General features: G+C 42.9%; 2 protein-coding genes and 1 pseudogene across 20 annotated transcripts in view; all 3 read right to left on the reverse strand.

The window, feature by feature from the left end:
- Positions 1-5148: 5148 nt before the first annotated feature.
- Positions 5149-26498, reverse strand: part of LOC111066998 (eye-specific diacylglycerol kinase-like) — a 30744-nt gene continuing 9394 nt past the window's right edge. For 2 of the 19 annotated variants that reach the window (XM_022355986.2, XM_022356006.2), the window contains 14 exons: positions 14880-15030; positions 13849-14052; positions 13644-13797; positions 11504-11936; positions 10501-10681; positions 10028-10452; positions 9668-9961; positions 9384-9610; positions 9067-9288; positions 7910-7961; positions 7457-7510; positions 7061-7124; positions 6766-6923; positions 6109-6658 (listed from right to left, as the gene is read on the reverse strand). In XM_022355986.2, coding sequence (XP_022211678.2) covers positions 6373-6658; positions 6766-6923; positions 7061-7124; positions 7457-7510; positions 7910-7961; positions 9067-9288; positions 9384-9610; positions 9668-9961; positions 10028-10452; positions 10501-10681; positions 11504-11936; positions 13644-13797; positions 13849-14052; positions 14880-15030 — 2905 coding nt within the window. In that variant the 3' untranslated portion in view covers positions 6109-6372. Of the gene's footprint in view, positions 6028-6108; positions 6659-6765; positions 6924-7060; positions 7125-7456; positions 7511-7909; positions 7962-9066; positions 9289-9383; positions 9611-9667; positions 9962-10027; positions 10453-10500; positions 10682-11503; positions 11937-13643; positions 13798-13848; positions 14053-14879; positions 15031-15205; positions 15801-26498 lie in introns of those variants that run through there. The other 17 variants (XM_022355994.2, XM_041595426.1, XM_022356003.2 and 14 more) reach the window with 17 other exon arrangements.
- Positions 18186-19489, reverse strand: LOC111067003 (nucleosome assembly protein 1;2-like). The gene is made up of 2 exons (XM_022356011.2): positions 19225-19489; positions 18186-19163 (listed from the first exon to the last, which is right to left on the reverse strand). Exon 2 carries the CDS (start codon positions 19146-19148, stop codon positions 18204-18206), a length of 945 nt encoding a protein of 314 aa, XP_022211703.1. The 5' UTR covers positions 19149-19163; positions 19225-19489; the 3' UTR covers positions 18186-18203.
- LOC111067002 lies at positions 21635-23342 on the reverse strand (annotated as a pseudogene).

Below are 26498 nucleotides of genomic sequence, written 5' to 3' on the forward strand. Positions count from 1 at the left end.
CCCATGTAGCGTAAAATGCCTTCTGCGTTCTACCTTCTCTCTCAAACGCTTAAAACTTTATCACTAATAAATGTTTATTATGACTGAAACTCCTTGTTAACATTTATATACATATCAAAGTAGTTTGAAAACAGCGGAGCGGGCACAGCGGCTGGTATTTCAACTAAGCTTAACTTTTGAGCTTTCAAGTTTGTAAAGTTGTTCGAATGCAGCGCTAGGTGGCGCTGGCGACAAATTGAATTTTACATTGTCGCTGCTGAAATGCAGCCCTGATATTGATTGACTATTATATTTGAAAACTCAAATTCAAAATGGTGGCCAAACCGGAAATTAAAATACAATACAATGGGGCTATGCCATATGCTGTTTTAGCCAGTCGGCTTTCAATGGAGAGCATGCGAACCTTTGCCAAAGAGCATGCCAACCCACAGAGAAATTCAAATAAGTTTTGATACCAACAAAAAAATGTTTATTTCGCCATAATATTGTGTCGGAAAATGTATACATAATTGTTTTTCGTTTTTTTTTGTTTGTATTTTTTTTTTGTTATTTTGTAAGCAAATTAATGGATGGTATCGGCCTGTTGTTAAATATTTTTGGAATTAGCCTGCTTTATTTGCTTGTTTTTTTTTTGTATATGTATTTTTCTTTTGGTTATATTTAGTTGTTGTCTTAGATTCTGGATAGATAAAATGCAGCTGGGGGTTCGAAGAACAAAGTTCAGTAAAAAGGGTTACAGTGTACAGGCTTTGTTTTTTATCCGAAAAGTACAATTTTGGTGTAAAAAATTGGGCTGTGGCTTAGGGTTTGGAGGGGGTCATATAGATAAGCTCTGGTATTTGGGGGAGGTGTGGGGTTGGGACTCGTTCTATTGGCTGCAGAGGCTGCGTAGGTGGAACTACTCGAAAATTGGTATCGTACTTTATTGGTACATTAGAGATAGTCATACATACATATGTATGTATGCATGTATGTACGTATGTACATATATTCTTTATTTATTTATTTTTTATTTTGTATTCAATGAGTGAGTGGGTGTGGGTGTGTGGTAGATGTGTGCGTGTGGTTGGGGGTATGTATGTGTTTTTTTGCTGTTTGTGTAGAGATCTAAGTTAATATGCCAATGCTGCAGAGCCAAATTCCAATCCGTATTCAAAATGATCTAACAACGTTCACGACTTTCCCAGCGACCGACCAATTACCATCATTTTATTTGATTTTTAATAATATGATGCCACGTTCTCAATATACAAAATGTCTTTACGGAATATCGAAATCGAATATCGAAATAATTAATTTTTTAAATCTTTAACTGGTAATCGTAATGCGGTAATTTTGTTTTGTTTCGCTTTGAGTTTTTTAGTTTTATATGTATGTAATTTGTATGTAATTTTTCCGCCTTTCCCATTTTTTTTTTAATGCTACTATTTCAATTTCGCCCCATTCTCGTAATCTTAAGTAAAATTGAATCAAATTCCTCAGTGCTTGCAGTGCATATCGTACTTAGTAATTCCTTTTTTTTTCTTTGTTTTTTTTTTTTTAGTTTTTCTTTGTATGCAGTTTGTATTTGTATGTTTTTTTTTTGTTTTTATTTATTTGTTGCTCCTCGCTACTTCCAAAAAAAAATAGATATATATATATATTGGTATATATATTCGTATATATTGTATATGGGTATATATATATATGTATATGTATATAAGTTTTGTATAATATATATGTATATACACATATTTATTTATTTAGTTTAGTTTAGGATTATTTTGTATGTTGTGTATTGTATTGTAGGTTGTTTTTGTTTTTTTGTTTTGTTTTTTTGTTTTTTTGTTTTGTTTTGTTTTTTGTTTTGTTTTGTTTTGTAATTTACAGTGCTTCTCAGTGGCCATTAAGTGGATAGGATTTTGTTCGAAGCACAAATTAACAATTAAGCAGTTTAGAACTCTTCGATAGAAATACTTTTCAGACTTGCAATCATAGATCATATAAATATAAATATAAATACACGATAAATATACATTAAGGGGGGGGGACTCTCTTCCATTCCTTTGACTATCGCTTCGATGTGGGTAGCTCAGTGTCTGTCAGAGGAAACTTCATAAATGAAATGAGTAAATCAAATGAAAAACGAAATGGAAAATAGGTCAGGGGGTGGGGAGTAGGTGAGAAATCAGTTAAGTAAAGTAAAGTAAAATGTATTGAATCCTTTGTACAAGTGGGTTTGTACAAAATAAATAACATGTCATCTCATCACATCTCATACAATATACAATAATAAGTATGTATGTATGTATGTGTGTATGTTTTGTATATATTCTGCTTTATTATTATATTTATCATTATATTATAGTAGTTGTAACTCGTACAGTTAGGCATATCATTAAGGTATATCTGTTCCTGCGTCTGCATCTGCTTAGGCCCCGCTCATTCGGTTACTGTCACATCATCATCATCATCATCATCATCATCAACAACAACATCATTCATTCTCATTCATAATCATTCAGCATTCATCATTCATCATTCGTCATTCATCAACATTTTTGATCAGTTTTATTTTATTTTGATCCGTTACTTTGATCGCTTTTCGGTTGCCTTACTTGCTAGGTTTTTTTCATAAGACTTGCGTTTTCATGGGTTTTGTTTCTCCATTATTCATCGTTTTGTTTCAAAAATTTCACTTATATGAATAGAAAAAAATATATATATGTATACATATAATCTATATATATATATATAGCTTCTCTATATAGTTGTTATATACACATCATGCAGTTTAAATTCCACTCCATTATCCTGTATATGTATGTATGTATCTTTTTATGTGTGTGTCTGCATCTGTGCATCTGTGTGTATTATGTGTATTATGTCTGTGTGTGTGTGTGTTTTGTTGTTGTTCGTTTCGTGGCTTGTGTGTCTTTGTATTTGTTTTGTTTTGTTTTTGTATTTCAACTCTACAAAATGCACGAAAATATATTCTTAGTTTTGGCTTGGACCCAGTAGTTCTACTCCTCGAACCGCTGCCGTGAAAGTATCGATCGTAGCAACGATCGAATGCCCTTTCCCGCATGGCATTTGCCTTCAGCTCGTGAGAGTTTCAGTATTTAGCACACATCTAGGTAGCGCTCACTCCCTACTCATCCTCCTCCTTCTCTGCCTCTTATCCTGTACACTATATTCGCCTCCCACTCCTACTCCTACTCCTTCTACCTTCCTCCTTATCCTCCAACTACAATTTCATCTTTATTTTCTTACAGACGAATGCCTATGTGGAAAATTATAACCCTCAGTTAGGGTAGGGTTAGCAAATGTCTCTACACTCTACTCTCTACACTCCTGTCCCGTCCTTCCTATCCGCCTTCCTTACGTCCTTCCTTTTTGCTAATACTCTAGATTGTCATTTGCTAAATATTCCTTACTCGACTTGACTTGACTTTGACTTTGACTTGACTTGCGTGGCTCCTAGAGTACACTCTAAAATATATATTCCGCGTTGCCTTCACACCGGTCGACTCAGCGGCGGTTTGTGGTTCAAGTTTCGGGTGGACGACTTACTGGGCATATGGACTGCGTAACCCTCCGCGAAACCGGAGCCCAAATCGCACTGCTTCTCAGTCGACCGCGTTCCGCATGAGATGTGTATTTGGGTATTGTTATTGGTATTGGTATTGGTATTGATGTTTGTTTGCCTGTGTGTATACCATAATATACCTACATATGTATGTGAAATCCAAAACTCTACAAACTACACTCGGTTAAACAAGCAACCATGGGGCAAAATGCACACGTTGCCTGGCCCCGTTTGCACTCAATAGGTGAGAGCTGGGTGTGTGGGGTTAGGGGTTGTGGCAACGATGCATTTTGTCAGGTCTTGTGAAAGTATTTTACCCTACTAAAACGTGCTCGTGCCTTTAGCCAACATCTAACTATCCATGGATGGTGAGATTTACCCATTTATCATTTATCATTTATTTATTATTATTATTAGTTATAGTTAATTATATTTAAAGAGATTTTCCCCTTAGCCAAAAAATGGGAGAATTATAGTAGAATTTTGAAAACGTAATTGACATCCGAATGCGTCACGACTACTGGAAGCTACTGCAAAAAAAAATATATATATAAAAAAAAAAATATAGGAAGAGTAGTAATCGATCTACAGTACATATGTACATATGTATCTTTATGTGTTGGTGTGTGTGTGTGGGTGGTGTGTGTGTGTGTGTGTAGATATATATTGATCTGATTAATGGCTATATAATATATATTGGTATCTTTGATAAATAACTTCTTTTCTTTTTTGTTTTTGTTTTTGTTTTGTTGAATAAAATATGCATTGAGTAGGTATTATATATGCACTACATAGATATGATTTATATGTATATTGGTTATAAATATGCAGTGTCCTAAACTACGCAATTAATTTACTAAAGTTTCCTTGTGTTTCCTTTGTTCTAGTTGTGTGTCGCTAAAGAATAAAGCATATACGAGTTGGATAGGATACCAGGGCCCTGTTCTCAATTTTAAGTGCGCAAATCCTTTGTTGTTTCGCACAAATCAAATTGAGTCAAAGGCTCATTTATGTCTTTAAAGGCTCTTCTTTCCCCCCCAGCACACTCTGTGTACTTTCTTCTGTCCTGCTTTAGTTAGCAGCATTCATTTGGGGGGAAAGTCCAGCCCGAAATGCTGTTGGGCGATAGCTAAGAGAGAGTCTAAGACCTAAGCGTTGTGTGGGTTGTGCATTCAAAAGTGTGCATTGGGACTGAACTACATAATGTATCATTAATAAAAAGTAGTAAGTAACTCTATAAGAAAGCAATGTCTGTCTGTTTGTCTGTCTGTGTGATGTTTTTGAGTGAGAGCAGATACTCAGATATTGTCTGCTTAGTAGAGCTTCTCTCTTTTAGACTCAAACTACTGTTAATGCTGCTGTTGCTTTTTCTGCATTCAACTCGGTGCCGTCCACAACTTGCGTCGCGGAGTCTCGGACGAGAGATTCATAAAATTTGCGGTTTTTTTTTATGGTTGCCTTAATTTCTATGTATAATTTTTCAAAAGAATATTATTAAATATATCTATGTATAATATATTTTCGAATACACATCAATATATGAATATAATATGTCGATTATTTATTGTGTCTGTGTGTCTGTGTGTGTGTGTGTGTGTGTGTGTGAGGGTGTGTGAGTTTGTGAGTGTGGAGTCTGTGGGGTATTTTGCATTCGATTATTAAATTTGTATTTACACAGCAAATGCCTTTGCATACAATAATAATATCATTATTCCTCCATTGCATTCTACGTTCTCCTCTCCACTCACCAATAATATTGGAGCTGCCTTCCATTACCTCGTTTCAATTAAATTTAGATATCACAATATAATCATTAATTAATTAATTAATATAAAATTATTAATCGATTTCTTAAGTGACAAAACAAATAAAAATTTCGAATTTCGAATTTGCCAATTTTCTCTCTCAAAGTTGTTGTTGTTGTTTGATTTAATTTTAGTATTACATTTAATTTAATTTTAAGAATAAAGTAATTTTTGTTTGTTTGTTTGTTTGTTTTAATTTTAAATTCAAAGTGAACAAATAGCCTAAAAACTTTGCAACTTTTCTTTGATTTCCATGCCATTTCCATTTCCATTACCTTTGCCTTTTTTGCATTTGCATTTGCATGTGCTTGTGGTTTTTGGTATTGGTTTTTTTTTCGTTTTTGTTTTTGTTGTGTTTTTTTTTTGTTTACTTGAATAAATTATTGAATAGTTTTGCTACGTAATGCTTTTGTTGTTGTTGTTTTTTGTTTGCTTAGTTAATAATAAATATATATGTAATGTATTTGTTCGATTTTATCCGATTACTTGCTAACAAAAAAAAAAAAAAAAAAAAAATTGGTTTGGGTTAAGATTACGTGGATGTTCTCCCAAAGAGAACCCTTTTCGTTAGAGAATCCCGTCTTCTGTGTCAGCGAGCGGCCTTTCCTTTTTAGATTCTGGTCTGCACCTCCAAATGCATGAAACGCTCCTGACCTGAGGAGGATCAGTTTAGTTTAGGTTCAGGATCAGGTCCGAAGCGTCGTTGATGGAATGTTGTTGTTTGTGTTTATGTTTGTGTTTGTGTTTGTATTAGAGTAGACAGATGATAGTTTATTGAGAGTATATCCGTTTCACAGTTGTGAGATTTTGGTTTGTTGTCGGTTGTTGGCAGAGAAAGGAGAAATTGTCAGTGTTAAAATCAGTGTTCAATGATGTTCATCTGGTTGGGTATCTGTCTAGTCTGATTTAGCCACACGCTAAAAGCAGGGTCATGTGGGGTTTGGGTTGTTTTTTGTGGTATGTATCTACTGGGATCTCCGATACAGTCTAGCGTTGGCTCTACATGGGGGATGCCGGCGGCGGCCAGACAATGATGATGGTGCTGCTGCTATCCTTCACATCCTCATCCTCATCTTCATCCTCCGGCTCATCGTTAGCCGTTGGCGCATCCTCATTCTTACTTTCCAAATATGTGGCTATCTCGTTGGCATTCCGATTGAAGGCCACCATCATGGGGGTATTGCCTTCGGCATTGCGTGCCTGCAAACTTGCCCCAGCGGCCACCAGCATCACGCAGAGCTCCCTGCGAGTTGTATCAGCGGCGATATGTAAAGCAGTTTGTCCGCTACAAAAACCAAAAACAAAAACAAAAATAATGATTAGTTTTGGCTGAGTTTCACAACTACATATGTATAGGGACAGTTGTCTGCTGGCTGTCTCTGCATTACTTACTGGTCCTTGTCGGGCATATTGATGACGCGTTTTGTGGCACATGAGATGATATATTTCACAATGTCCTTATGGTTGTATTTGCAAGCAAAGTGCAGGGCCGTCTCTCCGTTCTTATTCACTGACTGCAATGAGTATCCTTGTTCATGTAGTGCACGTAACTGTAAGGGAATAAGCCGCCCATGGGCCAGTGAGTAAAGGCGTACAATTGGCACAATGAATGGGAGCAGGAGGAGGGCTGCTACACATATACATATATAGGGTTTTGAATAGATATAAATATATATAGTTAGTCTACCATATTGAGATCACCGCTTTGGGCTGCTAGTAGTATGGCATCGGAAGTTTGTTCCAGTATAGGGCTGTTATTCATTCATAAATAAATATATTCATGGGCAGTATGGGCAGTGTGCATTTTGTGTGTGCATAAAAGAGTAGAGAGAGAGAGAGAGAGAAGAAAATTCAAGCATCAGTTTTGTTTTGATTTGAAGTTGCCATTGAATCGATTCGTTGTTGACACACAAATATCATTTATCATTTATCGCCACGATATAATGGATATAGTACACAGTAGTAGAAGGCCACAAGACAGACATTTAGGTAATAGAAGATACACAAAAAAAAAAAAAAAATACAAATTAAAGAATAGATAATCGAGTAACTGGAATAGATATGTATGTACAGGAGTGAATACCTGAATCCATAACCAAAAACATCTTCGTTGAAACTGAATAAACGATCTTTGTTGCTGCATGCACAGAAATTAATTAATGCAAATTAATTAAGTAACAAAAACAACAAAAAGAACAACAAATGTGGGACACAAAGTTGGACACAAAAAGCAGCCGGAAATGAGCGGGAGCGCGGGAGGCGGAAGCGAGCGAATAAAAGCGAGATGGCATCTCTGTGAATAATGCCAATTGGATAGAGATGGCGATAGCGAATGGGATTAAATCGATTTACGATTTACGATCTACGATTTGATTTGATTTCGTTTTGGTTTGTTTTCGTTTTTGTTGTCGTTTTTGATAGTGCCATCTCGCTCGTTTTGACATCAGCTGTTTGATTGAATGGGCACAAATGATTAATCGAAATGCTGAATCGATGGAGAAGACGTTGGTGAGGGAATGCTTCGCTTCGTTTTTACCTCTTCCATTTCATCACTTTGATGGGCTTGGAGCCAATTTGTAAATCCTCGTCTTTGAGTGGAGTTGGAATTTATGTAGGTTTAGGTATCGATAAGCAGATATCGATGGAAAGAGTTGTAGAAATTGTTAGTACAGACATTTAACAAGGTGACAAACAATCAAATCATCAATCCAAATATAATTGTTAAAATACTTAAAGCAAAATGTTTCAACGATAACTAGTTCAAACAGTTAATCGATTATTAGTCGAACGCATATCGATATCAACCAATACGATATGTGTATGGATAGTTATAGATTAGAGTTCAAACGGATATCGGTGATCGAATATCCACTACCAGAGAGGAGGAGGAGCCATATGTATGTATAACCTACCCTTGGGGGTTCTTTGTGTGTGGTTTCTAGTTTATATACATATATGTGGATATTTTTGGGGATATCTTGATCGAAGTTATCGATACATGTATATCGAAGGTATATCGATATATGTATATCGAAGGTATATCGAAGGTATATCGAAGGTATATCGAAGGTATATCGAAGGTGGTGTGGAGACGGAGACCGGAATACGGTTTGGTCCTTGCTACGGTTAACTGTTAATGTAAGCCGGGATTATATACCAAATCGTAAGTAATTATAATCGATTGATCAAGATCAAGAGATTGCTACGTATTTAATGCTCTACTTACATGCTATTTGTGGCAAGGACTAAGCTGTATTCGGGTTCCTTCAGAACATTGAAGACATATCTTCAGATGTTACGAGTGGGTGTATCAGGTTTTTGGGTGTGGCTGTGTTTGCTCTGTTCTTTGTTTGGTTTTTTTTTGGTTTTTTTCAGTGGGTTAGTGGCCAAACGTGCAACAAAGACAACGAAATGGAGTAGAAGGTAGGGGTACAGTGGTCAAGGGGCCTGGGGCTAGGGGGCATCTCTCGCATCCGTATGCTCAAAGCTGGAAGCGCTTCTTGCGAAAATGTAGATGGCAGAACATGCGTCTATCAAGAAACGGCAGCTGAGCGGCCACCTCACGCTGGTAGAGCTCCAGCCGCTCTTGCAGCGGTAGCTCATCAACACTGTTGGCCACACCAGTGGTATTGGTAGTGATTGGCTGTTGTTGCTGCTTTGATGGCCAGCAGGCAGATAACAGAAGAAGCCTACCGGTGCTGCCTGGTGCATGGCCCTGGGCCTGGTCCATCTGTCTGCGCTCTGTCTGTGCCTGACGCTGCGAGAATGCGGCAAAGGAGCGTTCTTGGTCGGGTGTTTGGGGCATGGTGGCTAATTCGTGATCCAGTATGAGTAGGTCGTCAATGGCGATGTCACAGATGTAGTGTAAATGTTCCTGCGCCCTGTCGATGCGGAAGTAGTGCTCTGCAGTGCAGGCTTTCCAATCCAAAACAAAACAAATAAGAGATAGAGAGAGAGAGAAAAGTTATAGATATTTGTTGGAGTGTGCCAGGAAGTGCTACACCACTTACCGTCTACGAAACACCAGTCCTGCGATACCTTCGGATAGGTGATGGACTCTTCGAATTTGGCATTGAGCATGTTGCGGACATGATCCAGATCGCATTGTGAGTCGATCTCGATCTGGCCGAGCTTGTTCGCCAGCTTACTGAGCATCTCCCTTTGGTAGTGGTATTGCTCATACTGCTGCATCGTAATGCGCAGTATATTCAATTGAAGCTTCTCCAGGGGATTTACTCTGTGATTAGAGAAGGGTTTAGTGGTGGACAGGCCGCGTCCGTTGGATATCACTCACTGGACATCGCCACGTCCATTCTTGCACTTGGACAGCATCAACGCCTTATTCAACAGCTCGATCTCAATGATCGATGGCTTCACCCGACACGCCTCACCATCCACCTGCATCGGTATGGTGCGCTTGGTGATTATGCGCGCCTTCCGGCACTGGCAGATGCAGGTGCCATGCATGCCCGCCTGCAGCATCGGCAGCTGGTAGGTGGTCAGGCCCACCACCTCCATCAGGCCGTCGTCGATGGTGGGCTTTGTCGCCCCAAACGAATCGTTCCACGGATGGGTGCCGCCGCCATAGCTGCGGAAAGGAAAGTGTTTAGATCAATGCCAACTCAAAAATCTATAGCTCAATTCCCTTTCGCACCTGGGTATGTTCAGGAAGAGGACGGCATGGCAGCCGGCGTCCCGCAGCTTGTGGGTGAAGTCATTGCCATCGCACTCGAGGGTCACCCACTGGGAGAGGTTGCGGTACTGGCGCAGAATCAGATCCTTGCCGCCCATCTGGCCGTAGTACATCTTGTTGCGGAGTCGCGAATTGAAGCGCTCCGGATGGGCCTCGCGCGCCTCGTGGAACTCGAGCGCGATGTGGGCATCCACCCCGAACGAGAAGTAGTTGTTGATCACGTTCAGGGGCACGTTCGCCTTGCTGCGGTCCATGTGATCGTCGCAGACATCATCGTTGGGCGAGACCTTGACGCGCCAGCGGTCCATGAGGACGCACTGCGACATGCCAATTTCGCGCAGTATTTTGCCCACCGGTTCGTCCGTGTAGCCCTGACAGGAGAAATACTATAAGGACAGTGCAATCGAGGGTATCACTGGGCATATAGTGCTTACCCCGCCCCATCCAAGAGCGCGTGCGAGATCGTTGCCCGTACCCAATGGCAGCACACCGACGGCCGGGCACGGCGACAATGGTGGATGGATCTGATCGAGGACGGACAACACCCAGCCGACGGTGCCATCGCCGCCACAGGCCAACACCCGGAGATTCGGTGCCTTGCGGAACATTTCCAGACTTGGTATGGTGTGTGGGGGCGGGGGCGAGGGCGGGGGCGGGAGAGGAATGAGAATGGAAACAAAATGAGACAATTAGATACAGATTTAAATGAATGAAAGACTAAAGCTATAGCAATACTATCTTCCCCAACAAAGCGCTCCAAAATGCTGTAAGTCAATACGCGTAGAATGGGGCGTGAAATCTATCGATTTGGGGGTGGCACACACACATGAAATATCAACAAAGATAATGCCTTAAATTAAAGCTAGCATACAAATGATGTTGGGAATTATGTTAACTTGATAACTGATAACTTAAGTTAATTATTCAGCTATTTATCGCTCCTTTAGCAAGAGAGCGGCACTAGGCACTAGGCAAACATATATGCTACCCAAAAGTATCCATAATAATGCTCTCATTCTCTTGGTTAGAATATCTGAAAGACTCCAGCAAATAAGGCACGTAATAAGACGCAGAAATATGTGCACTGCTGCTGCCATAATAAATATCATAAATATTCAGTTGGCACAGGCATAGCCTAAGCTCTCCATTCTCTTCGTTTCAATTTGTTCTGACACGTTCATCATCTGCAGATCATCTATGCTATATGGTACATAGGCATCTACTATTTAACTATTCCCTATTCGAGTGCCACACTCCCTTCGTTATTTCCTATCAAATATTTGCCTTTAATTAGGTTTAATCGGAGCATATAACCTGCCATCTTATGCAACGCTTTCTAAACAAAGTTCTGCTCTTTCCAGCAACTCCCTAAATAAAATGCTATGTGCCCAAAGGTTTTTGTGTGCCCTGTAAAAAACCTTTTGTGGAATTACTTACCCCATTTTGGGACCACCCTGGGTCAGATCAAACACCTGGCGGGGATTGAGTAGATGCTGGAACTTGCCGAGTAGCTTGACGCCCTGATTGCCACCGGACTTGGGATTAATAAACACAATGACCGGTATTACCTCCGGCGATGGAATGGGCTTCACGATGAACGCACGCGGCTCTCCCTTCTTCTCGTCCTTGCCCCGCTGCCGGCGCATCGTCTGTTTCTTGCCCTTGCCGCCAGGGCCACCAGGGCCGCCAGGTCCGCCAGGTCCACCAGGGCCGCCGGGTGCGCCAGCCGCAGTGCCACCGCCGCCGGCTCCAGCAGCGGCGGAGCCAGTGGCACTGTTCTTGTTGCTCACCCGAATGGAGGACTTGAAGTTGCCCTTGTTCGGCAGCTTGACAATCCACGATGGCGGCACAATAATCGGTGCATAGTTGCCTGCAGAGCAGAGAGAGAGAGAGAGAGAGAGAGGGAGAGAGTGTAAGCAAAGATGGATGGATGTTCGTTTGGGTTATAGGCCCAGGTCCAGGCCCAGGTCCAGGCCCTTGGCCGGGGCTAATTGAGTGGAAAGTGCTTGAGGATTGCCAAGCAACTAAATTCAATTTTCCTTTGCCATGCCCTTGCATGAGACAGCAGTAGCAGTAGCAGCAGCAGCAGTAGAAGCAGCAGCGATGGTAAGCCCCAGCATAAGCGACATACCAAAGAGCAATTATGAATGCCACAGCCACAGAGAGTGGCCAGTGGGGCATAAAGGCCACACAACAGCAGCAGAGGCAGCAGCAGAGGCAGCAGCAGAGGCAGAGACAGAGAGTTCCGTGCCTGTGTGGCAGTGGCAGTGGCAACCCACTCTCCGGCGTAATTGTTTTTATTTTTTTTTCCTTCTCTTTTTGTGCGTTGTCTTGACTCCATCTTCGTGGGGCAGTGCCATTGGCAGTGTCTATGGTGTATGGTGTATGGGGCAAGTGTGCATAATGGGGTGGGGAGGGGTGCCTGCCACACGGAGAGTGTGTTAACAAGACGCTCATTGAGACACTTTATGGTGGTGGGATGTGCGAGTATTTCAAGGTGAAAGCCTTGCCAGGACTCCCGTCTTTGGCTCGACTTTAACTTAAATAAAGTCTTGGATCTGGTATCCTGCCTGGCCGAAGTAGCCTTCTTCCTTTGACAAGTTAAACGAGGTTAAGTCCTGCTGCCCTGCCCTGCCCTGCCCTGCTCTGAAACTAAGCCACAGGCAAAGGCCAAACTTAAACAAGCAAATGGTTTAGCCCACATTTGACAGAATGAAGTTGGGGTTGAGATATTACCAACAGCACCACCTGCTCTACGATTATAAATACATACATATGTAAATATTTATGATGCAAAAAGGATATAGAAAATCCACAAGATTCAAGCTACTTGCAGTTATCTGTGTGGGTGTGGGTGTGTGTGTGTGCGTGTTTTAATTTTTACATTCCTGAAAGATACAATTTTAATATTGCATAATGAGATTAAAAACAAAACAAAAATGGGAAAAAAACTAAAAGAAAAAAGAGCACAACAATCCAAGCGAATTCTGGAGCAAAAACGGATACAAAAATCCTGCAATTAAGACACAAATTTCAGTTGGTTTTTTTGCTAGAGAATTTCTAGCGTATGATTGCGAAAGATAAGTGCACAGAAGAATGCCTCCAAGCGCCTCCATAAGTGTCCATGAAGTGAGGATAAATAGTTGTGGAAAGTCCAGCCAAATCTATCAATGTTCAGCGAGCTGTCAAGTAGAACGAACTACTGGGCGCATTAAATAAATACAAATGCCACAATCAATTATCATTTGCCCGGGCAAAGGGCTGGCAAAAGAAACCCAAAAAGGGTTACGTTCCAGTTTGGCAGTTGGAGTTCTTTTTTTGCGGCTAGGTTAGGCATTCGGTTTTAATGCACACATTTTAATTAAGTTAACGGACCGCAATCTATTTGCATGCACGTCACGTAATTAATCAAAGGACAAGGGGCAGGAGGCCGTCGAAATATATTATGGGGGGTGTGGGGGGTGGGCAAAAGCACGAAAAAGCAGCAGCAGGAAAATACAAAACACGGGGGCTACAGGGGGCTACAGGGGGATACAGAAACAGATGCAGATACAGATACAGATACAGATAAACTTACCGAGACGACACTCTTCGCCAATTTTCTCCTGATTGAAGCACGTGTCCTTGTTGTGATAGATCTCATGACACCAGGCACAGGACAAAGCTACAATTTCTTTGGAGCCAAATAGCTTGCTCTGAACCGCCTGCGGTATGGATTCAAACATAATATTCTAATTTGAATAGTTAGGGGAGCAACTCTACTAAAATGCGGGAATACCAACCTTGCCGCACTGCTTGCACTTCCCCTTCTCCATCTTGCGGTGCACCCAATGATGATGGGTGGTCGTCTGCTCCCGATACTGCCTGATGCCCACATCCCGATACGTGGGCTTGCACAGCAGCGTCGGCTTCTCGTTCACATACGGAATGCAATTGATGTGGGCCACCAGCTGGCACGCGGAGCACTTCAAACGTTGGCCGCTCTTCTGTAAATGGCCAACAAAATTGAGTACTTTATCTTTTTATACATATATTTACTGGGGGTTAGGGGTTTCGTGTCCATCCAAGTGAAAACAAACCCACTAAAAACCTTTGACAAACCTTCCATAAACATTGGGGATTAATTGTTTTGCCTCCATCCTCCGGCTTAACTTTGGCTCTAAGTACTTTTTCCTAACATAAGTCTTTCTATAACTTCTACATGTCAACGGAATAATCCTTTTCCTAGTATAATTCCCAGCCAAAAACTAACTTTTCATCACATTGTTAGATAGTGAAATAAAATCAACGTAAGCCTAATCCATGTGTTTATTTGTGGTTTTTGCTGATGTCTAAATTTGAATGAATTCCACACCAAAAATTATACCCACCCACAGACAGACCAGACAGAGCAGACAGGCAGACCAGACAGACAGAACTCTCCTTTAAATGGCAGATTGAGATAAGACAGAGGGGCTGAGCTCTCCAAGCTTCTTCACCTGCTATCCCCCCACTGCTGGCCGGACAATGAGCCCCGAGATAAAGTACATTTTTGTTACATTTTGGCAGCTGCTGTCCTCCGGCCAGGACATGCGGGCTGATGTCACGCCTCCTACTGGAAATGGGTGGGGGGGGGGGAAATGAGCCTTTCCATGGGGCTTTCCAGATATTGCGTGAATGTTAGACAGGCACGCAATAAATAAATTACGCACACATGTACACATACATGAGTCTCCCCCCCCGTAATTGAATTGAGCCCAGACCCCACCCACTTAGCCCACTTATCCCTTATTTGCTGAAAAGAGGAGAGAGAGAGAGAAGGGAGGATTCGTACCGTACTCACAATGCACTCCTCGTTGAGGCAACAGAGATCGCCAGAGGCCGACGAGGTCTTCCAGTAGTGTTCGCCATTAATCGCATTCTCTGTCCAATCGGGCACAATGCGTATGGGCCGACGGGCATTGCTACCTGTAGCGGTGCGCCTGCTTGAAAGATACAAACAAATTAAAGGATAAGGAAATTTGCTGCCAGCAACTAAGGATATTCCAAGGGTTAGCATCTCTATGATGTATGATAGTATGTGTTCATTGGGTGTGTGTGTGTGTGTTTTTGGGCACTTTATAAGCACTGAGAATGGCAGGCAGCCAGCAGGCATCTCACCTCTTGCGTCGCCACGCCCCCAGCGAGTCGAGCTTCCTTTGACGAAATGCCGACTTTCGTTGCATTCCAATTGAGGAGCGTCGAAAGCGACGTATTGTACCCCCTGCTGCACCCGCACCCGCACCAGTTACCCCTCCTGCACCAGCAGCTGTCTCCGTCCATGCAAGCATGGGCATGCCCGTTACCGTTTCAAAGCTGTCACTGCGCTGCAGCTTACGCCGTGCTGCCTTCTGCTGCAGCAGTGACTGCGGCAGTGGCAGCGACTGAGACAGCGGCTGGCTGCTGTCGGTAAATGCTCCTGCTGCTGCTGCTCCTTCTGCTGCTGCTGCTGAGGTGCTGCTGTCGCAGTCGCTGTTCTCCGTGTCACCTTCTGCCTCTCCCGCTTGCGCTTCCGCTTCGTTTTCGTTTTCGTCTTCGGTTGGAAATTCCTCACGCACTGCATGCAGTAGCCGCTCCATTCCCCACACCCGCTGCTCTGCTGTTGGACTGCTGCAATTACAGTTGCTGCTGGCTGCGCTGGCGCTGGCGTTGGCGTTGGCGTTAGGGCTGTCGCAGTTCAAATAAGATATGAACATGGCACAACTGCTTCTCTGCTTCCCTGCTCGTTATTCAGCTGCTCTGTCTTCTCCTCCTCTGCCTGCTCTTCTTCTTGTGTGCGTTTGTGTGTGTGTGCGCTCTCTTGGCAAACGCTTTACATTTCACTTCACTTCATTACACACTCCACGCCACGCCACGCCACTCCACTCCGCTCTCTTTTGCTATGATTTCTGTCTGTCTCTGTTTTGGCACCTGCCTGCTCCTACGCTGCTGCTGCTGCTTCTGCTGCTTCTGCTGCTGCCGAATCACTCTCGAATGCGATTTGAATACCGTTTTTCAAGGGTTTTGTGACTGCGATTCGTTTGCTGATTTCGCCGTTAATTTCGCTGCTGCTGCTGCTGCTGCTGTTGATTCCACGGCTGTCATTATGGCGCATAAAGATTTCGACCGGAGATTTTGTTTTGCTTTCGCCTTGTTAATATACACTTTCACTCCCTTCCGGCTTACAGGGTTTTCCCGCTTTCTGATACGTTTTATTTGTTTGACTGAGTGTTTCCATCTACTTGATTAGGATTTATGTTTATCATATTATTATTTTTTCACGAGAGAGAAAGACCGTTGCGAAAGGCAAAACTGTGCTGCAAAATATTCTCATTATTTTTGTTTTACATTTTCCATCATTTGCAGAAGGTTATTTAAATATGAAACTGTCTTAAATACTTTGGAAATTCTATAAAAGAAACTCAGCTTATAGAGGCTCAATTTACATCGGTCTATACATAAGCATGTACATATTTAGTATGTGCATATATACATATGCACACGTTAAATAAAAACCATTGATAAACCGTGATTTATTAAGAATTTACCTGTAGAAACTATTTGGCTTGGGTTGGTCATGATTCTTTTTTAATGGATTTTCAATGTATTATTTTTGCCCATACAAAATGTAAAACCTCTCGAAGTATGCCCTTGAGCAAAATGTCAAAATAAATTCCCCATCTGATGCACGATTGCAAACCCAGAAATCTCTTCATTTGTTCTTTTTTTCAGGATTGTTTGAGTGCTCCAAGTGACAGCAAATGGATTTATTTGGTAACCCTTTTCCCCATAAGAGTATAAACAATTCCCCCATGGCGGAGTAAGCATTTCCATTCTCCGGTGTATTATTTGGATATCAAGGCAGCTCCACTCCCGTTCCCGTACTACCACCCTCCCTACCGCTATACTACCAGTGTCCAGAGGGGATGGGGCCGCCCATGCGTGTGAGCTTAATAACATTTGTATACATTTTGTTTATATGCATTGTAATTAAATTCTTATCAGATGAAAATACACGGGAAAAATGTGACTCGGTTTTTTTTGTTGTTGTTGTTGATGTTTGCTCCAAGGTAAGAGGGGAGCAGCGACCCCCTACGGTAGCCAACCGGACTACGTGCCCCAATAATGTTAGTCCATCTGATTCTGCTGGGTGGCATGCAGGGGCAGAGGCTCTCAGCGCTGCAGCGGCAGGGGGAGCGCAGGGTTAAGAGAGAGCTCAGGGCGGACAGGTTGACAAGGGACCGTCCCCTTTTATTGGCCTGGAAAATTGCAGGTTGCTTTTCGAAATGGCTTGCAGATTTTCCATGTCAATTGTCAACGTTTACGGGCCCAAGCGAACCAACCACCAACCACCAACCACCACCCACTTTTGGGGGCGTTTTGTAGGGGCTTTGCTTGCTGTTATTTGTTTTTTTTTTTTTTTGTTTTCTTTTCGCGCCTTTTTGTGCTTTGATTTATTTTTTGAGCGCGTTTTGTGCGCTGTTTTTGACGCGCCGAACAGCAATTTTTGGCATCCACGCTTGATTTACGGTTAAATGTAGCGTGTTTCAATGCCTGTGTGTGTGTGTGTGTGTGTGTGTGACTGTGATTGACATGGGCGCATACCATACCAAATGCAAATGCAAATACAAAACCTAAACCTCTCCCACACAGTGGTACGTACAGTGGAAGACCTCTCGAATGGACATCACACATCAGCATTCCATGCCCCTAAGTTTTAGTTCTAGCCAAATGTAAAGGACAGGAACTGCGTGCGAACCGTTATAATATTTATTTGGTATCTTCCTGAAAGGATAGCTTTAAAATACATTTTTTGTTTTATGGCATGTGCTGTGTGCGTGTTTTGTTTGTGTTTATGAATTTTAAAGCTACCCTATCATCTGGCACTGCTGCTGCTGCTGGGACAGACACTCTCTCTTTAGTGTGGGGTCAGCGCTATGCCTTTAGCTTTGTGCTGGAGTGGAGCCGTACAAGAAGGGAGTGTCTGTCTGGTCTGGGTGGGTACCTTCTTGTAATTGCTCGCTGTGATGAATGTCAGTAGCTGTTTCTCCCCTCGCCCTTGCTTGGTCTTCTGTGTATGTGACATAAGAACTTAATTGTTTTGTGTTCAAGTGTTAGGGGGTGTGGAGTGGCAGTGCACTTAATTATCTGTGCCTGCGGATTTATCCTCCTCCTCCTCCTCCTCGCCGTCATCTATGGCGGAAGACTCCTCGCTCGCTGCTCCAAGATCGTCTCCAAGGTCGTCGTCGCCGTCGTCGTCGTCGTCGTCCGAGTCTAAGTCCGATGTGCTGATCGGAGTCTGACAGTCGTGTATCTCGCGTGTGAAAAAGATAATGGCCTTCGGTATTACTCTTTCCTTAATGTAGAAGCCCATTTGGAAGTCGCTCTGGAGCGTCGCATAGACTTCGGCGTATGTGGGATCGTCCATGCTTTCGGGCAGCTGCGGCGGATTGAATAGATCGAAGAAGGAGTTGGCCTCCTCCTCATTGGAGCTGCAGGGCCCATCAGTCCAGTCGATGTAGCAGCCCTTGGACTTGACGATCTCAGCGCCCTCGTACAGGAGGGGACTCTCTGCATCGGGCTCGCACTTCAGGTAGTATGTTTTCGATAGCACATCGTTTGAGAAGTACGGGTTCTTGTCGAAATGGAAGTAGATTTCAAATCGAGCTGGCTCGCTAAACATCCGTGCACTGACGTTGTTCAAGTACATCAGTATTTGCTCGTCCTTGTCGTTGATGAAATTGGCGTAGGAGGACTTCAGCACCAGCAGCCAGAAGATCTGCAGCTGGCTGGTGACCTGGCCATGCGGCTGGTACTGCTTGCGGATCGCATCCAGCAGCTTCTTGCGCTGATCAAAGAGCTCCTGGTACTTCAGCTGGTACTTCATCTCCAGATGGTAGATGTCACGCTGCATCTGGATGTCCAGCTCGATGGTATCCATGAACACTTCACGCAACTCCTCGACAACTTTGCTCTCCTCAGCGGTATACGTGTCGAGATTCTGCTCCTCCACCTTTACGGCAGCCGGAACGGTGTTGGCCGCCACTCGGGCCACTTGGGGACGCTCACTCGGTTGTGCATCCATTATGGTTCGATGCTCCTAGTCGAGGTATTTTTATTTTCACCAAATATATTCGACACTCGAAAATTTCAACACTTACTTGCACTTTGTTTTGTTTTCTGATTGTCAAATTTGTATTCCCAATTTATTTTCTAGGAATTTTCCGAGAGCTGGTGTCCGTATGGCACACAAAAACTGAATGAGAAATATGTGCCTGGATCCCGGACTTTTATACCCTTTTTTTAAGTCTCACAAATGTTGCATTTTATGGCATGCTTTATTCCAGGAAAAATTCAGAATTGTTGAAGCATCGATAGACGGCAGCTAAGTACTCGATACTCTCCGATACTCGAACACACTCGAACACCGAGGTGGTAACCTCCAAGTGCTGTGATTCTCCCTTTCCCTTCTACGAGCACGAATATTTTTTGCACTATTTAACAGTGGTTACCTCTTTCAATTTCCAGAGGTTTGAAAGTCTGTTGGAGGCACGTTTTTAGCGGATGTGCAGCAAAAACAAGTACTATCGATAGCAAGAAAAAGCGACACCAAAATATCGGTGCATCCATGCATCCGATGGTCTCCTCGCTATTTTGACAGCTGTCATTTTTTTTTTTATTGCATATTGGTTCTTCTTTTGATTAATATGACAATCAACCAAAATTCAGTGCGAAACCAGGAGCGTGCTTTGGCATCGTGGCCGGCAGTGGTCCACGCCGCGGCATCTTGACAGCTGGCAGGCAAGGCTACAATGCGACTGGAGCAGCGGTGATTGATGTTCGACCTGCTCGGGGGCTAGACGCCGGACTGCGTGCACTCGCGGCCAAAGCTCAAAGTGTACACCAACATATTAACGCGCAGGGTCAGAGCGCTGGGAAACCCTCACCACATGCTGCGTAGCCAGCTTTGTGGCACTGCCTGCCGCACTTCAAGGGCAATGGAGGAGCGGGCATGGCACGCAGTAGATTTGTGGCAGCCGCAGGACATGCTGTAGATCTCTACCAGCTATTCGGGAATGGAACGTTACGGAATACGCAATGTTAATGCTAACATTCTGCACTACCTTGCTGCCCCTAATGACGGGAACGTTGCTGAATCTGGAAATGTGATTGTCGTGGGTGCGTTGCATCCATGGCACTAGAAAGAAGTTCGTGCCCTCGCCACTACCGTGGACCGTGGCCCATCTGGGCAATGCCAATGACGAGTCTTGCAGCCATAGCTGGAGACAACATTTAAATGTGAATTATTACCAATTTAAGCAGCGCACAACTAAATGATGCCATAAAAAGGAACAAGGGAAAACACCAGCAAACCAATTATAAATAATAAATCAGCAATCAGCAAATAATGCAGAGAATGTTCCCTTGTTAAATAGACAAAGCCTCGAATAACCTGGAATCTGAGGCTCAAAGAAGTGACCGTGGCCACCCACTTCAATTCAATAGAATTTGCCTGTGCGCAGAATTTCTTGCATATTATTCGTTCCTGTTATTGTGTCTGCTGTCTCCTGCTGCCTGGCACGCGGTAAATGTCCGTTATTCAACGCCTACAATTATACCACCCCCAGGAAATCAAAAGAAAAAACTGAAAGACGTGACGGGACGGGGACGGGGTAGCAGTAGAAACCTTCCGGCAAATTGAATTGCAAATCAATTTGCCAACTGCAGTCCAGTGTCTTGGAGCATCAAAACTACCAAGAAGGACTACTGCCAAGAAGGATGCGCGCGCGGAGGGTGGAGATGCTGAAATGGATTTCTGGTACTTGGCTTTTTGCTAATAGTTGATCAAATAACTTGGCGAAAATCATTGAAAATCCATTTCCATTTTCTTACATCTCAAGTGTGCGCCTGCGCCTTTGCTTTTGCTTTTGCCTTCGAGGCACAAAGGATTCCATTCCTCCATCATGCAATTCGACTCTACAGGCTGGCTGGCTGTCCACAAATTTCAGTGAAAATTTATTTTGTGCAAACATTTTGTCAACTTCCAAAAGCCAATTACGAAATCTCTCTGGCTGCTCTGGCTGTGCTGTGCTCTGGCATTGTATGTCTTTCGATTCCCTCTGTGTGCTGTGTTTCGTCTAACAAGAACTCAACAATATACATGTATGCAGTAGGAGTTAATTTTCCATAAATGTCCCTGCAGCAGGGAAATTATTTCATCAGATATCTGCACTGGAAATGCCTTTGATTCAAATGCAGCCACATAAATACTGTCAAATGAAATGCAAAACCAAAACCAATGGAAAACGACTGGGGAAAATGTCTGGGGGGAAAATGTAATTAAAATGTGCATTCAGAAGTACTTTTGACAGCTTCTAAATGGCAGGGGCGGGGCACCTCTGTTGGCCAGCAACTAAACGCCCCACCCCCTTCCGACCACATAGAGGACGAAAATCTGTGAAAGCCACAAATTTAAGCTGTATACAAATGTATATACTAACTGAGTACGGGTATAAGTAGAGTCGCGTCCCCAGAAGCTACTCACACGTTCCTTCTCGTTTAATATTATTATTATTTTATTAATTTATTATTATTTATTTAATTGTAACAGTGACACTGAGTTTGTTTGGCTGTGATTTCTTTTTTTGAGTCTTCGTTAAAAAATTGTTCAGGTGACGTGGTAAACAATTGCATTTTGCTCCTCCAGTTGGTTTTTTGTGTGTGTGTGTGCGCGCAGTGTGTGGTGTATGTTTGTGGTGTTGTGTGTGTTGCAATTGTTGTTGCCACGTGACCAACAATTTATAAACTTTGGAATATTTGCTTTGTTTTTTGTTTTTTTTTGTTTTGTTTGTCGTGTAAAAAATCTAAAATTGCCAGCAGTCAGTCGCGAGTTAATTTCAGTTGCCCATTCAGCCAAATAGTTAGTGTAAAATTGTTGTCCAGTGTTAAATTGTTGCTTTACAAGTGTGTAACCTCATTGCCGGAATCCACGGATTCGCCGGAGTCGAAGCAGTCCTCTTCCGTGTCCAGCAAGGCCGGGTTACCGTACAGTGGCAAATCATCTGATTCTTCATCGTCTTCATCGTTTTCCTTTTCGGCATCGGACTCGTTTGGCGTATCCTGCTCCATTGGTTGCTGTGCATGGATAACCGAGGCCACCGAATCGTTACTGTCCTCATCGTCCGTCTCGCTGGACGACACTTGAACGTCCTTGATCTCGCCCGTGAAGTAGAACACGGCCTTGGGTATGACACGCTCCTTGAGGTAGACGCCAAACTGGAAAGTCCGTCTCTAAGGTGTCGTTGATTGCCTTATAGGTGGGATCTTCGGGGTCCTCGGGCAGCGTGGGTGGGCTGAAGAACTTGAAGAAGGACTCCTTGTACAGGGCCTTAAGCGTCTCCGACATCCAGTCAATGGTGCAGCCCTGCGTTTTATAGATCTCAGCGCCCTCGTAGCCCAGGTGCTCCTCGGGGTTCACCTTGCAATTGAGATAGTACGTCTTGCTCAGACACTCGTTGCTAAAGTAATCGTTCGACTCAAAGTGAAAGTAGATATCGAACTTGACCTCCGTCTGGGTGTAGAGCTTGCTGCGTATGTCCGTCAGGTGGCAGAGCACATTGGCATCCAGGTCTGTGATGGTGTCGGCGTAGGTTGCCTTCAGGACACGCAGCCAGAAGTTGGACACATTCTTGGCCAGTGCATCGCTCTTGTATCGCTGGCGTATGCCATCGAGCACCTTCTTCCGCTCGTCGTAGTACAGATTATGCTCAGCCTCCAGCTTCGCCTCCAGCCCATAGATGTCGCGCACCAGCTTGGTGTCCAGCGTGATGGTCTTGCCATAGATGCGTTTCATTTCCTCAATGGCCTGCTTCTCGTCGTCGCATAGCATGTCGTTGGTATCCTGGGCCTGCAGCCTCACACGGGGATTGCATACGGCTGGTTCCATTTCGGACAATTGGCCTTTTGGGGTTATTCGCCGAAATTAATATCTATTTAATTGCCTCAACAATTCATTTGTTACCTACGTTTGCAGTTTGCAGTTTCTCTTTTTTCTCACTAAATTGTTTTGCTGGCTTGTCAAACTTTTTGTTGTTTGGTGTTTTTTTTTTTTTGTTTGGTTTGGTTTTACAACACTTTTATTGAATGCCAGAAAAGAAAATTTACTTCTTTTTTTTTTTGTGTAGAAAAAATTTTGTTTTAGAGAATTTCTTGTTAGTTGTTCACTTATATTTTTTTGTTTGTTGGCTGGAGTAGATGTTGCTCACTGGGCATCAGAAATATAAGTGAGGAAAATACAGGCTCGGCTTGACTGTATGCCAAATTTGTACTAGTCCAGCGCCAACTATATTTTTGGAAAATATTAAACTTATTTGCAGGCCAGGTTTTTGTGCCGAAAAGGCCAACTAGATCATCAGTTTTTATGCCAAATTGTTTTGGACCATGACGTAGCAGAAGATGTACCAACAAAAAAAAAAAAACAAAAAAATGTGGCAAGAAAATTTGAAATTCGAAATTCGAAATTCAAATGCGTTTAATTTTGATGGCACCTTTGAAGAGTGGATGAAGGTCTGGACAGAGGCAGGGGCTAGCGGATAGCGGATAGCAGATAGAGGTCTACTATAAAATTCTTCCCCTCTCACTTTGCTTAATGAAAGGCAAAAGCTGTCGCCAATCTGCGGGCCAGCCTGCCCGCACCTTCTGTCGGCCTCATTTTATAACCGATTGAGATTCAGATTTAGTTGGAAGAAAGGTGCATAGAAGCAGTGGCAGGGGCAGGGACGGGATCTCTCTGTCACTGACAAAATCAATAAGAGCCTTGAAATATTTTTACGTTTTTTCAATAATGACACTTTGCACAGCAGCAGCAGCAGCAGCAGCAGCCGCCGCCGCCCCCACACAGCCTCTTAGGTATATTTTTACTCAGCTTTCCTCTCCTGTCTGCGTGCCTCTCTGCTGCCAGCCTTTGACTTTGGCATAGTAAAAAAAAAAATATACAGAAAATGGTTAAATAAATAAATACAAAATATTTGCACGCGGAGGTTCCATCACCTGTAACCCTGAGAGCAACAAAGAAGGGGTTCCAAAAAACCAAACTGTCACAGAGCGAATATATCTATTTATAACCGCCCACAGGAAAGCGTTCTTCGCAGCTGGAAATAGATATGGGCTTTGCGCATATATATCATTCATTCATTTGAACATTTAAGCCATTGAGAAATCCATTTGAGCCAAGGGGTTGCAACAAAATGAAAAATTATCTGCACGTCCTGCGTTGTCCTTGTCCTCGTCCGCGTTCTCGTTTTCGTTTTATTTTAGTTTGAATTGAAAATGTGGCACATTGTCGTCTGGTTCTGGGGGAAATAAATACTTAAAATGGCAACAACTCGAGAAAAGGATTTTAAGCTAATGAATATTAACAATGGCAAGCCCTGCCACCCGCTCACCCCGCAAAGAGCAGCAGTGGGGGACTCGGCAGGACGACTGCAAACGAAATTAATATTCTTAATTGGCATTAAGCGATGCAGATACAGCATCCAGATACAGAATACAGAATACTGAAAGCCTGGACAGCCGGAAAATCTCTCTCTCTCTCTCTCTCTCTGGCGGAAAACTTTTCAGACAAATTGCTAAAAGAAGCGACTGCTATGCTGCCCTGCCCCTGCCCCTGCCTATGCCCCTACATTGGATGCTCCATTGATGTTACCCCTGGCATTTCAATTTATGCCTTATTGGGCTTTTGTGTCACAAAAGTTTGTCAACAATTAGCAAAAAATCCAAGAGAAACTGAAACGAAAGAGGTCGCGTAGCAGAGGTTTAAAAGTTCAAGGAATTTGGTTTGGAAAATTCAGAAAACTTCAGAAATTGGCTATCAATCAATGGAGTATTTTTTTGTTATTTTAATTTAGATTATATTTTTAGTATTTAAAGCATTCCCTGGGGAGAGGTAAATGATCTACAGACCAACTTTAGATACTATTGGAATTTCCATGGGTTTTTTTGAGCATCCAAAAGCTTATCAAAACCGACACACGTCAGAGGTCGCGACGTTCAGTTGCGTGCAGATATCACTTTCGACTTTCCAGTGGCATCAACTCTGTCCCGCAGCAGTAGTTATAGTTCTATTTATTTTTGGTTATATTTTGTCGACTCCCAAAGAGTCTCTCCAGTAGCCTCCAGTGTCTGTGTGTCTGTCCCAGCAGCACTTCCACTATCACTAACTGTTGGCATTTATCTTACATCTTTAATCTCGACTGGTTGTGGGGTTGATAGCCGCTCTACCCTAATCTATTGCACAATTGGGCATACAATTTATGAATGAATTTAAGCCAACGGATAAACAAAGCATCCGAGCACTCATTTAGATCAAAGCAGAGTCATAAGAGCAGCGCGTGACATTAAATAATCGTGCTCGTACTCGCACTCGCAGATAATATTCGGGCTAGGCCTGGGGAATCATTCTCAGTTCTGGACGGAAGCCACTTGCATGCATTTTGTCTTTCATTCAATTTTTAGCCGTTTGGTTTGTCTTTTTTCTGTGTTTTCTATGTATGTAGATTTTCATTTTAATTGAAATACTTTGTTTGCTTTGTCCGGCAGGCAGCAAACGACTACGACAACGAGCAGAAGACGACATCATGTTCATATTTCGGTTGTTGCTATTTTGTTTTCTGTTATTGTTGTTGGTTTTTTTGTTTGCTAAAAATACTTAAGTTAATTATAAGAAACAGCAAACAGGAGAGACAGAGAGAGAGTGAGAGAGAGAGAGAGAGGTAGCGGGCGCGGGGCAGAGCCATCATTATTTTTTTTTCAAATCGAAAACATGTGTGTGATTTTTGGTATTTATTTTTAAAAACACTCGGATATATTTGTGTGTTCTTGTGGTTCCCTGGACACACAGTACCTGTACCGGGCCGGACTGGACCGGATCCATCATCCATTGCTGGACCCTCATTTCTCTCTATGGATCCTTTAGATTAAAGTCAAACATTCATTTGGATATTATTTGTTGAAATTATAGGGTCATAAATTGCAATTGAAAATTCGCTTACAAAATATAAAATATTGCTAAATTTCTCACGTGGCCCGACAATTTCGTGGGCGTGGCTCGGACTCTGCCCCCTTGGGCACCCCTTCTATATTCTCTAGACTTTGTTGTTGTTATTGTTGTTTTTTGTGTCTATGGTTGGGGGAGCAGCTGCCACAACAAGCCAGACCAGAAAAAGAAAGAGCAAAAACCCAACAGAAACAAATCGACAATAAATCAAATCAAATAAACGAAATGCGACGTACTTCTGCCTTTCCTTTCCTCTGCTTTCCCCTTCTCCTGTCCTTTCTTCTTATAGTTTGCCACCTTTCGTCTTTCTTCTCGTTGTGTCTCTCTGTCTCTCTGTCTCTCTCTGTATGTCTCTTCTCTTCCCTTCTGCGGCTAGTTTTC

Source organism: Drosophila obscura, unplaced genomic scaffold, assembly GCF_018151105.1.
Source record: "Drosophila obscura isolate BZ-5 IFL unplaced genomic scaffold, ASM1815110v1 contig_73, whole genome shotgun sequence".
Taxonomy (NCBI): Eukaryota; Metazoa; Arthropoda; class Insecta; order Diptera; family Drosophilidae; genus Drosophila; species Drosophila obscura.

What these genes read in the sequence shown, in the direction of transcription:
- LOC111067003 (XM_022356011.2), bottom strand. Translation starts at nt 19,148, where the DNA reads ATGGATGCACAACCGAGTGAGCGTCCCCAAGTGGCCCGAGTGGCGGCC.